The sequence below is a fragment of the Abramis brama genome, assembly GCF_963993115.1.
Source record: "Abramis brama genome assembly, chromosome: 17".
In the NCBI taxonomy this organism is placed as follows: Eukaryota; Metazoa; Chordata; class Actinopteri; order Cypriniformes; family Leuciscidae; genus Abramis; species Abramis brama.
This window is the reverse complement of record NC_139979.1, coordinates 20126985-20140575: the sequence shown is the minus strand read 5'-3', so window position 1 is coordinate 20140575 and position 13591 is coordinate 20126985. Positions and strand designations below refer to the sequence as shown.

The 13591-nt window shown below is 36.1% G+C and overlaps 1 protein-coding gene across 1 annotated transcript; it reads left to right on the top strand.

Moving 5' to 3' along the window:
- The first annotated feature begins 1198 nt into the window (after positions 1-1198).
- Positions 1199-9929, top strand: sbk3 (SH3 domain binding kinase family, member 3). The gene is made up of 4 exons (XM_084089843.1): positions 1199-1589; positions 6436-6580; positions 6691-6893; positions 8004-9929. Exons 1-4 carry the CDS (start codon positions 1584-1586, stop codon positions 8763-8765), a joined length of 1116 nt encoding a protein of 371 aa, XP_083945969.1. The 5' UTR covers positions 1199-1583; the 3' UTR covers positions 8766-9929.
- Positions 9930-13591: the final 3662 nt, after the last annotated feature.

Below are 13591 nucleotides of genomic sequence, written 5' to 3'. Positions count from 1 at the left end.
CTTTTTCCACTACCTTTCTCATCACCCCAAACTTTTGAACGGTACACAACTTGACCCTATCCTTGATCCATTAGTGGAATTGCATTTCCATGGTTAATTTGTAGCTGTTAATGAAGTGGTATCATATCAATCAAAAGTTCAGTATGGAGTAGCACAAGGCTCAGTACTAGGACCGTTGCTTTTCACCCTACATGCTTTGGGAGATGAAACATGGTGTTCGTTTTTCACTGTTATGCGCTCTATATTGAGCTGTATGGTTTTAATTATTGGACCAAAAACCCTTGATGGCTAAATTATGACATATGCTCTTAATGTCAAATGCAGAAAAGTTAATACATGCATTCCTGACCTCAAGGCTAGATTATTGTAATGCTTTACTGGGTGGTTGCTCTGCAGGCTAGCATAAACCGATTCCAGCTGGTATATAAATAAAGGCGACTTGACTTGACATGTGTACACTGTAAAAAATTTCTAACCCTCCCAAATCAAAAATTTCAAGTGACCGATAACATCTAAATTTTTCATTTGGCCCAAGTGAAATTCTTGTTGCAATAGTCTGTTAACATTGGCTCAATGAGAAATAATACGTCAGACTAATTGAAAAATTTAGATGTTATCGGTCACTTGAAATTTTTGACTTGGGGATGTAATTTTTTTTTTACAGTGTAGCACATCTTCTTCAAGGACCCCTGAGGGTCCACTGACCCCTTGTCTTGTACTGTGATTCTAATCAAATATAGCTCATCTATATATGAAATTGCAGGTTACATGTTTTTATTGCTCCTAGATTTATTACAATTCACTTTATCCTAAATACTTACCACTTATCCTTATCCTAATATCCTAAATAAAAGTCTGTGTGGCACTAATCTTACTGCATCCTCTCAAAAATCAAGTAAATCTACTTTGGAATAGTTTCACAATGAATTGTGAGAATTTCACAATGTTAATTTCTTAGTCGAGAGCCTTAGGAGTAATTAGATCTCAAAACTGTTAACCTCTTGTTATCTACTTCAGTCTTACTTAATCCAGCAGAGCTGCAGACTGGAGCTGCACAGTAGGAGGAATCTACTAAGTGATGGTGTTAGTAGGAAGAAGGGAGATCAAGAGAGACCTCAGGGAACAGCAGGAACTGAATAGAGTGTTACAGACAGACTGACTGACAGGTGGGACATATTGGGACACTACTGACGTACAGGAGTAACGAGAGAGAGCGAGAGAAAGAGTTAGACTCTGGGAAGGGGCTGCATACCTCACTGCTGTAGTACATGGCTATCTGGGATGGAAACAAGCAGAGGAATTTTGGAGGGAAAAGGGAGAGCAAGGGAGAGAGAGCAGAGGAAGGTGGTAAGCAGGAGGGTCGGCAGACTCATTAAGGATCAAGAGAGAGAGAGAGCACAGATATAAAAATACTCAGTAGCAACTGACACTCATGCTTGCACCGCAACATCTGATTATCTGCTTGTCGATCTCCGTTGTATGTTGATAACGAGCAACGGACAGTTTGACTCAGAGCTCAGTCCTGTCCAGATGGGAAAGAAACAGTGAGAGAGACTTCCTGAAAGACACTGCAGCGTTCGACAATGACTGTGAGTCAAATACTGATCTTATGGAAAATGTTCCATTTCATATTAATACACACTAACAAGTATTAGAAATGAATACTTAACCAAATAACAATATATAATAATAGCACACACACATATATTGATGACTTCATTAATGAGTGTGAATTGCGGCTTTGCAGGAGTAAATCATGACTAAATAACATTTCAGATTTTATCCTGCTAAACCCATTAAAGCTGTGCTATACACCTGTGGGTAATATAAAGCGCTCCAACCGTGCTCAGCACATACTGCACATATTTTGCAATAGTGGCACTCAGTGAAGAAAGATGGATAGATAGATAGATAGATAGATAGATAGATAGATAGATAGATAGATAGATAGATAGATAGATAGATAGATAGATAGATAGATAGATAGATAGATAGATAGATAGATAGATAGATAGATAGATAGATAGATAGATAGATAGACAAGGACACTGTAACATAAAGTGTTGTGGTATTATAAATATTGCAATATAGCACACTGAGAAAATTGTTGTCACTGCAGTTAAATGAGAAAGAATGATTGAGTTAAAAAGATTGACAGTAAAAAGGATTCATAATTGTTCATCAGTTCCAGATATCATTGCTATAAAACTTTAAATGGACTGAAGTGCAATATAATAATGTTTCAAAAATGATTTACAAGGGGTTGAATGGGTAACCTCATTAAAAAGATCATAATCCTTATGGCAAAGCTCAGAGAACACTCTTAATTGCAAGAAATTTGTGTCACACTTTAGTTTAGAGTCTAATTCTCACTATTAACTAATTATTAACTACGACTTTTCCCTCAACAAACTCCTAATTGCTTATTAATAGTTAGTAAGGTAGTTGTTAAGTTTAGGTATTGGTTAAGGGATGTAGAATGTGGTCATGCAGAATAAGGCATTAATATGTGCTTTATAAGTACTAATAAACAGCCAATATCCTCGTAATATGCATGCTAATAAGCAATAGTGAGAATTGGACCCTAAACTAAAGTGTTACTGAAATTTGATTTTAAAACCAACATTGTTAGTCTTACTGTACATTACAGACATGAAGGTTGCATGGAAAATGAAACAAGCTGGAGCATATGCACGTCCACTCCTGGCACCTTATCAAAGGCCACGCTGCCAGAGACGTCTATCAGTAAGATAAAGGCTGCTCTGGTGGTTCTGTGCTCAATGCCTAGCAACACACTCATACAATCGCTTCACTAGGACCACATCACAGACTTATAAAGTCATAACAGAATACCGTACAATTACATGGTCCTGCTCCGCAGCTGAATGGTGTTAGTAAAGGTTGCATAGACTGAAAAAGCAAAAAAAATAACACTGACGCACACAGGACTGGTGTGACGCACACTTCTAAGAACTTTAATCAACAAATGTCCTTGATAAATATATAGGGTGTAATGTAAATATGATCTGCTTGCTTTGTGTTATGTAAAAATGCATTAGTAACATGCGCCCTAGCTATTTCTGGGCTGCCGAGGTGTTAATGGGCTTATGGTATTGTTTGACCATCCTCTGACATAAAAGTGAAGGCTGGTGAAAGTACTGACAGATGCAGTTAAACTGTCATATAACTATCATTATTACATGGCTCTCTGGAATACATGAATCTCAATTGCGCAATTCTGAAGTCAGACATTTTTGTGTAATTGGTCGTTGTCTCAAGCAAGCGATTTCCTAAATAGCAATTGTAGTCTCTTTTCTTTAATTTCATGCCCACTATGTGGTAAATAGCGAGAATAAGGGGGATAATGTATACATTATCCCCCTTATTCTCGCTATTTACCAAGTGAAGCTGTAAAACCTAACAGTAATATTAACTAAATACAATTGAGTTCACAGCACTCAAATATTACCGAAACTTGAATGACTGAAACAGAACTCAAACTGAATATTACCGAAACTGTAAAACCTAACAGTAATATTAACTAAATACAATTGAGTTCACAGCACTCAAATATTACCGAAACTTGAATGACTGAAACAGAACTCAAACTGAATGAGTTATAGAACATTTCTAGATCCCAGAATGATAATTGTATAATTAAGTGAATAATAAAGTGATGATTGAGCATTAGTGATGAGCACCTGCTGTTAACAAGCAGAATCACTGAAGGAAAGAGAAACACAAGAACTACAACTGACTTCCAGCCACAGCATAATTAACTGGAGATAAAAGAAGACATTAAATATCTCAAGATCTCAGCAGAGGAGGATTAAACAACTCCACGAACAACATTACAAGCTTCACTTATTAACCACTTTGACTTTATTACTGCCATTCGTCTACAGAAGTTCTTATTAGAATTAACAAAGGTTTAGAAGTTGATGATTTGAGTTTCATTTAAGGTCACCATGACAGAGATCAGCGTTTACTTTAGTTGAGCTCTTGACCCTTGACTTTTGCACTTAAGATTTTCTTTGGCTGCTATAATTGAGTGTTTATAAAACATATTTATTATGGCACAAAAGGCAAGGAAAAGTCTGATCGAGTGTTGATGGTGAAGGACTGATGATGACAATCATCAATTAGTGACTTGATTGACTGATTTCATTCAGAGTCTGATCTCTGATTAAAAGGGCAACATATTAGTTTCACTCAAAACTGTAATTCTACAGCATAAGATCTAGCCATGTTGAGACATCAGATAAAATGAAGGATTTTACAAATAGTTGTGCACAAAAAGTTTCACAGAAAAGGTATTGCATTATTAAGACTCACACAGACATCAAGAATCCGCATATGAATCTCAACAATGGTGACCATTAAAAAATGATGCATGCTGGGTACTAGCATAATACAAAACTTATCCATGGCTCCCAGCATGCATTGCGGCATAAATCATTTTTTAATGGTCACCATTGTTGAGATTCATATGCTTATTCTTGATTACTGTGTAAGTCAGCATGTTTAAAATCTGATTGTCACAACAATGGGTCTTACAGCAGAATCAGTTCTATTATAATGAATAATACAAGTAATACATCACCTGTCTAATCAGAGATTAAGCTCTGGAAAAGATCAGAGAATCAAGTCACTAAATGATGATTTTTATCATCTTAACACAACCACATGCTCATATTTTCTTTTGGCGTGTGTGCCATAACAAATGTGTTTTATAAACACTCAGTTACAGCAGCCAGAGGAAAAACTGGTGTTATAAAGTCAAGGGTCAATAGCCCAACTAAAGCAAACACGGATCACTATCATGGTGTCTTTAAACAAAACTCAATAAATCATTATCATCTAACCCTCTGTTCATTCTCAATAACAACTTCTGTAGACGCATGACAAAAGTCAAACTGTTTAGTAATAAGTGAAGCTGGTAATGCTGTTTGTGTAGTGGTTTAATCCTCCTCTGCTGAGATCTTTAGAGATTTAAACGTCTTTTATCTTGAGTTGATTTCATCTAAGGCTGTGGTTGGAAGTCAGTTGTAGTTCTTGTGTTTCTCTTTCCTTCATTGATTCTGCTCGTTAACAGCAGGTGTTAATCACTAATGCTCAATAATCACTTAATTAATCACTTAATTTATTGACTGCAATGTATATCTACTTTTAGTAAACTCAACTGAAATAAGTTCAGAGTACTCATAACTATTGTTTTTATAAACTTAATTGAATTGAGGCAATCGGTTTCCTCAAATGTAATAAGTTAGCTTAACTTATTGAATTTGACTTTGTATTACTGTTTTAGTGGACTCAATTAAAATAAGTTCAAAGTACTCATAACTATTGTTTTTTATAAACTTAATTGAATTAAGGCAATCGGTTTCCTCAAATGAAATGAGTTAGCTTAACTTGTTGGGTTTTACAGTGTATAGTCAGCTTATCATTATGACAAAAAGTATCAGTACTATCTGTAGATATCTGTTAGTATAAGAGATAAGTATATCGGTCGATATTGGATATTTAATTGTGCTTGTTCATTTACACTGTTTTTTCCATTTAGATACATTTTTTTTCATCATCTAACACTCACGAACAAGTTCTTTAAAAACATTAGTAATATTTATAGAAAAAACATTAATACAATTTCTAAGGCAGTCTGGGTTGGTTAGGAATAGATAAAAAAATGTCTCTTTATAAGAAATTACATTAATTCATGCAAATAAAAATATTAAATGAATTAAAACACTAAAAATGTATAACACTGATAAACGTTATATTTAGAAAATGTTCAAATGAATAGCTATTTTCATAATGTATATTATAAAGTTGTGATGTTTAAATTCAGTTTTATTTATTATTTAGACAAAACAGTATCAGATTTTATACTTTTAAAACATTTATCAGTTATCAGCCATAACATGAAAATAATCAGCTTATCGGTATCAGCCAGAATTTTAGTCAAAAGCTTTTCATAATTTTCATTTTTACAAAGATCAAGCTGGCATCACATAAAACAAAAGTAGATGCTTCACACAGCATACTGATTGAAAATCATCAATGTATGATTAAAGTCGGCATGAAATGGAAGTCGCGATAGTCTTTTCTTCCCTATTGTGACGTATATCCAAGTGAAGCGGCTTCTCGAACAAGAAAAAATGTATGACGGGACTTGATTTTGTTCATCAGGAATTGATTGGATGGTTGGATTGTTGTGTTTAGCTATTTCTGTGATGTCATGTGAGTGACATGTTGTCCCGCCCTCACGCCAGTAAACACATCATCAGAGAAGAGATGTCTTTGCAAGAGGGAGGGGGAGTTTTATTTATTAAAGATTATGTATTAAAAATACAAAATTTATAATAAACACTGCAAATTTCATAAAAAAATTGCACAGCAACTTTAATGTTAGTTTTGCTGTTGTTTTCTTGTCAGACTGCGCCAAGAGAGCTGGATGAGCTGTGCTACCTCACGGCTCAGTCCATGACATCACTGGTGACATCAGAGCACTTCAAGCTGATCAAAAAGCTGGGAGAGGGGTCGTATGGCAAGGTGATGCTGGCGGTGCATCAGAAGAGAGGTCAGTTGTTTTGTGGTCTCCTGTTTTGTTCAGGCTGAGCTCTAAACTATAAGACGGTGCATTTGGTGAAGGCGAAGCACTTCTCACTTTAGCAATCTTTGATCTTCCAGGAACCCCAATGGCTCTGAAGTTCTTCCCCCGTCGCTCTACCACTCTCCAAGCTTTCTTGCGTGAATACAATCTGTCCGTCTCTTATTGCACACACCCGTCTCTGACGCGGGCTATAGGCATCTTCTACTCCACGCCTTCCCACTATGTCTTTGCCCAGGAGGCTGGTCTTTTTGGCGACCTGTATGATGTCATTGTGTCAGAGGTCAGTAAATGCAGCAGAATTTTAAATTCTCTCATCCTTTACACACCCTCAGGTTGTTCAGACGAGATTTAGATGACCATTAGACAACTTTATAGGGGCTTCTCCTCATTAAAGGGCCTGGGACATTGATCCTGGTCCTCTGATGACAGTCCTGATCTAGAGCTGTCGAAATTATGATGATGCATCGTGATGATTAGAGCATTTTTTGTAGTGACGTCTCTTCAGGGAACAACGCGTCTTCGATTATTCAGGCACGTACATGTTCCCTCCCTGATATGGCTCCCGTGTTCTCACTCTCCTGCCAAAACAACTGCTCCTATCATCAGCCTTGATACATTAATGCGATTTAATGACAGTACTTACTGTAGCGCTGAGGGGAAGATTAGAACACGGACTTTCCGTCATCTCATAACTCATGGGAATAGGACTGTTGCACAAACATTATAGCCAAAGCATAAATACACACAACAAATGCATTGAAAAAAAGAAAGAAAATAATAATGAGAAATAAACGAAAATAGGGCCATGCTTGAATGAATTAATGAATGAATGAATAAACAAACAAATAAATAATGAATTAATGAATAAATAAACAAATGAGCATATACAAATAGCAATATTATTGAAAAAGATGGTGGCCTTAATGGTTAAATAAATAAATACATACATGTATACAAATATCAATAATAATATTTTAAAAGGATTTATTTTTTTTTTTTAGGTGCCATGAATGAATGAATGAATGAATGAATGAACAAATGAGCATTTACAAATAACAATATTGGATAGTAAACAATAAAAGGACAACAAGATGGCCGTAATGGATGAATGGATAAATAAATAAATATTATTATTATTATTGTAAAAAGGAAAATAATGTGCCAGAAATGGCAATAAATATATTCAATGACAAAACAATAACAACAATAATAATAATAATAATAATAATAAATGAACACATACAAATATTAATAACAATATTAATTAAAAAGGGAAATAACATGCCAGAAATTGTTAATTGTTATTGGCAGAAATGTGTTATTTCTAATTATTATTCTTGTTATAAAATCCCATCCCTATAAAAAACAACTTCTCTCTCTTTTTCTGTAGGTGGCGAGTGAGGAGTGCGCTCAGAGTGTGATGTCTCAGTTGAGTGGTGCTGTGTCTCACTTGCATTCGCTTGGCTTTGTGCACAGGGACATTAAGCCAGAGAACATCTTCTTGTGTGACCGTGTTTGTCGCTGGGTCAAACTGGGCGACTTTGGCCTGACGCGGGCAAAGGGGACGAAGGTCCGTGCTGTGTGGTACAACTCTCCTTTCTGTGTGCCCGAGATGGAGTGCGCTAAGACAGTCGGTAAGGCAAAGGAGGAAGCAGAGGACACCTGGATGACAGTAGAGCCCAGTTTGGATACTTGGTCTTTAGGCATCCTCATATACTGCCTGCTGACAAGCTGCTTCCCCTGGGAGGAGTCCACTTCTGACGACCCTTCCTACTGCAAGTACAGAGACTGGTTCAACCGAACCAAACAGAGAGAGGAGAGGCCCAGAGGACAGAATGAACTGAGGGAGGGAGAGCATTGTGAAAAGCAGAACACTGTGAGAGAGGAGAATGAGGCTGAATTAGAAGTTGCCCGTCAGTTTGACTCTTTAAGCTCATTCGTCCTCATTCTTCTGAGAAAGCTGCTGAATCCGCTGCCCTGGCTTCGCCCCGGGCCTGAAGAGATCCTGTCTTACCTTGGAGGACCTTGGTTACTGAAGACAGAGAAAGAGGAATTGAGGAGAGAGCAGGAGGCGCACTTGGAGGCCAAGAAGATCCACGAGAGAGGAGGGGTGGAAGGGGGAAAAGAGATATTGGGAAGGAGGGAGAGATAAAGTTCATGTACGACAGCAATATTATAAACAGATGTACTTTATATTCAAGAGTTTTTTATATATATTTTGGAAGATTAGTTTTTTACAGTTTTTTTTTTAGTAGTTACAAATAGACTAGTTTTGGATGTATACTATAGACAATGAGCTGCATGAACTTTTTAAAGATTTGTATTTGTACAGTGGCCCTTGGACACTTAATATTAAAAATGAATAAGTAGTATTAATTATTAATGTTAAATTATTAGTAATATGAAATATTAAAGAGTTAATGTCATTGCATTTTATCCAGCCAAGTTTATGTACACACACACACACACACACACACACACTACAATTCAAAAGTTTGGGGCTGATTTTTAATGTAAAGTCTCTTATATTCACAAATTAAGGCTGCATGTGTTTGATCAAAAATATAAGAACTGCAATATTGTGGAAAATTATTACAATTTAAAATAACTGTTTTCTATTTTCATATATTTTAAAATGTAATCTTTTCCTGTGTTGACAGCTGAATTTTCAGCATCTTTACTCCAGTCTTCAGTGTCTCATGATCCTTCAGAAATCATTCTAATATACCGATTAATAAGAATAAGAAACATTTCTTATTAACAATGTTGAAAATAGTTGTGCTGCTTATTATTTTTGTGGAATCCATGATCAATTGTGATTCTTTGATTAATAGAAAGTTCAATAGAATATCAGCATTTATTTGATATAATATTAATAATAAATTACTACAATAGGATTTACCAAAAAAAAAGTATTTTGGGACAATGGGTTACACAAGCAACAACTTATTATTACTATCTGTACACGTAAGTGGTTAAGTAGACAATTTTTTCATTCAAGTATGACTTAGTCTCTAAATACTTTGGCCACAATAATTCAATGTTTATCCAATTGAGCTGATAAAAATACTGAAACCAGCAATACTGCAATAACAGAGTTTTTCTCAGGTGCAACGTAAACTCTCAACGTATAGAGGGGTAAATACTGTAGATGAGGAGTTGCTCATCAGAATAATGCTCATCAGATGTGGGTGGAATATATAAACACTCTCTCTCCTCTCTCTCTCTACCTCAGACCAGTTGTTTTGATGTACATAGCCATACTGTACATACTTGTTTGTACATGTTTGAATAAACTTGTTTGTTTTGGTGACTCATTTACTCTCTTCAGTCTGTTATACAATATGCACTTATCGTCATGTGCGTACATCAGCATTTGTTGATGAACTCCACTGACCTCGTGCATTATAACACTTCAGATGGTCCGAAGACAGCAGATATACTGGCAGGCTGGTTGAAATACAGCTCCATTCCACTCTAAATAGGACAAGAGCAGTGTGAAATGTTAAACAAACACAGGTACACTGGAGCGGGTGTCAGGTTAGTGTTGTTCCGGGATTCAGTGGATCAGTTCAGATATGTGCGGGCGACTCCAACTTTCCAGCTGTCCACACTGTCCTATCTGCAACCAGTGCTGGATAAATTACCTACAAATCATAGTCCGTTACTGAATACAAATAAAAATTGTAATTGGTAACGTAATCTATAACATTACACATTTTAGGTATTGTAATCGGTCTAGTTTTTAAATTACCTTTTTCCTAACTCATTTATCACATTGATTTGGACATCTTGTACCAAATTGATATGTAAAAGTACAAAGAAAGAAAATGTGTTCCATTTTTTGCTATCAACAAAATTAAACCTTACATTACGTCAGGGTTTCCCAAACTGAAGGAACTGCAGGAGGTTTGCATTAAATAAATATATATAATAAAATATAATTTATACAATAATTGAATTTTTGGAATCTGATTACGTAATCCAGATTACATATAATCAGTTATTACCCAGCTCTGTCTGCAAACTACATTTCAGGCATTTAATCAACTATCACTTGTTGATGTTCATACATATCTAGTGTCTTGATTATTCATGCATTCATTCTTCCTCTGACCCCCTCAATGAATCCTACAGGTCTGCTCTATCAGCTCTGGCCTTCACTATGAGGCCTATGTGAACTCACGGTTTTATAAATAGCCTCAGGTCCATCTATTTAGACCGTCGAACACATCAGCACCTTTCCGTGTCCCCTCTTTGCACCCTTTATCTCTCTCTCCATGTTCATGTTCTTTGCCATCTTGACTTTCCCTCACACCACCTCCTCATCTCTCTGACGAAACACTGTGTTCTGTCCTTCTCTAGTTCGGTACAGGCCATTGATTTCACTTACAGGTCAAAGCCAACAGGGTGAACTTCACGTCTCAATGATGCATTAATGCAGTCCAATGAGAGTCACCTCTGCCTTCTCTCTTTCTCCCCCAGTCGATGGCTTTGAGGTGCTCTTATGGTAGACAATGAGTTTGAAAGCATTTGGCGTTCTGTGTTTCATTGACAACCAATGTTATCAGTGTCGCTTCTCGTCATCAGCTTCCTGGAAATTAAGCAACACAAATCAGAGATGCACAACATCAACAGTGTTGCATTTGTCGATGTTCTGAGAGTTGCAGAGGAGTTTCAATGGTGAAATAGCCAATAAAACAGACAGGGCTTTGGGGTATAGTGGTATTATGTGTGGGGAAAAAAATGTGTTTTAGCAAATTAAATTTGAACATTGATGCAATTTATGTGCGTTTTAATTTTTTTTTAATTCTTTTTATTTCCTCTCTAAAGGCATTATGCAACCAATATGAGTGTTAATGTATTTTTTCAAAATATATATACCTGCGCCTGAGCTCTATACCAACAAACAGGAGCTGTCAAACAACATGGGTCTCACTCAGTGTTTTAATGTAACGGAGTACAAATACTTCGTTACTGTACTTAAGTAGAAATTTCACGTATCTGTACTTTACTTCGCTATTTAAATTTATTTCAACTTTCACTTTTACTCCACTACATTTCCTAGATAAAATGTATACTTTTACTCCGATATATTTCCACAAAGCATCTTCGTTACTCGTTACTACAAAATAAAATCAGAAGAAATGTGTGCGACTGCAATAAGGGAGGTTTGGCGAATCACTCCGCACGGGGCGCGCTCTATTTCAGCGTAATGGTTGTTTGTTGCCATGCCAAAGGAGGAGGAAGCACAACTGAAACCGCCATGGAAGCACAAGCACCTACTGGAGGACCTCCCGTTATCGTAGACGACCACCCTGACACAGAGCTGCCAACTCTCACGCATTCACCGTGAGATACACGCAATTGACACTTTTCACACGCTTTCACGCCACACATCCATTTTCTCACGCACAGAAAAATCGCGAAGTAAAGAGGACACGGAGACCGACAGACTAGACAGAGCAGGTTACTTATGATATAAAAAAAATCTCAGCTTTTTATTACGAAATTCAAACAATAAATACCGTTTTGGCGCTTGTAAATGTGTCGTGACAGATCACTAGCGCACGTGAACCGATCATCTCTACTAGCTAATAGTAAATAAACACGAATGAACAATGTTAAAAGAAACAGTAGGCTACAACTTACCGAAATGTATCATACATAATATCGATCAATCAGTGTTTTTCAACCGCGGAAAGGGTCAGTAAAACACCTGGAGAACAATTATGTCACATAACATTTACCTCAGGAAAGCAATTTGATGACCATAATATAGGCTATAGCACGTTAGTTGGCTAGAAAAAAAAGAGCTATAGAGAGTATTTAGCTAAATATGTGTACTATATTACATATTTATTATATTTTTACTTGTATCATTAAATAAAGTTGTTATTATGATAAAAAACGCATTATATTTATATCTGATAGGGCTCTCTGTATGTTTACAGCATTAGGTGAGATTTTTTTTCTTGAGAAAAATTAATGCCTATCTTGTGTACCTAATATTTATCCAAATTAGTCAATATTGCATATTGTGATGCAAGATTTTTTTTTTTTTACATCCCAACAACTTCCCCACCCACCCCACAATAAAGCCACAATAAAGTTCACAATCAAAGTTCTAACCGTTTGCTTTAAAAAAAATAAAATAATAAAATAAAATTACTTTTACTTCTACTTCAATTACTTAAGTACATTAAATATCAGAAAATTACTTTTGATACTTAAGTACAGTATATATCAGATACTTTAAGACTTTTACTTAAGTAATGTTCTAAAAGGTAACTTTCACTTCTACCAAAGTCTTTTTCTAGTATGATACTTGTACTTTTACTCAAGTATTGCTTTCCAGTACTTTATACAACACTGGTCTCACTTTGATATCCGCATGTGCACACATAATTAATTATTATTCATATTTTTATTATACTCTCATTCATTTTGCAGCTAGTAAAACTGAATCTCAGTCTTAAGACAAATGGGCACAATGTCATAAACAGAGATTTGATGGCCAGTAAATTCCTGTGGACAGGGATAGACTCTGCAGGGGACAGCTGGATGGAAGGACACGACAACTGATGAGTTGTGGGAGACGCAGATAGAACGCAATTGATCATGAGAATGACAGGAGAAGAGCTGGACTGCAAGAACAGAGCCAAGGACAGCAATGTGTTCAGCAGAACTCGCTACAAACCTCAGCAGAATACAGGGATAATGATTACATCGCTCAAACATATCAATGTACAGACTGGCTAATCTTGATCAATAGCAGTCAACATATGAAAACCGATCGTTCGCAAAGACCAATTTCTTTTAGCAATATCAGCAGATTCACAAGTCTGGAAACATGCAGGGACCAGAATTAGAGCTGGAACATTTTACATTCAAGCACACGAACGAACAAGAGATTGCAAGTTTTACATTTATTTTATCTACAACAGTTCAATAAACAAAGAGTTAATATTAAACAAC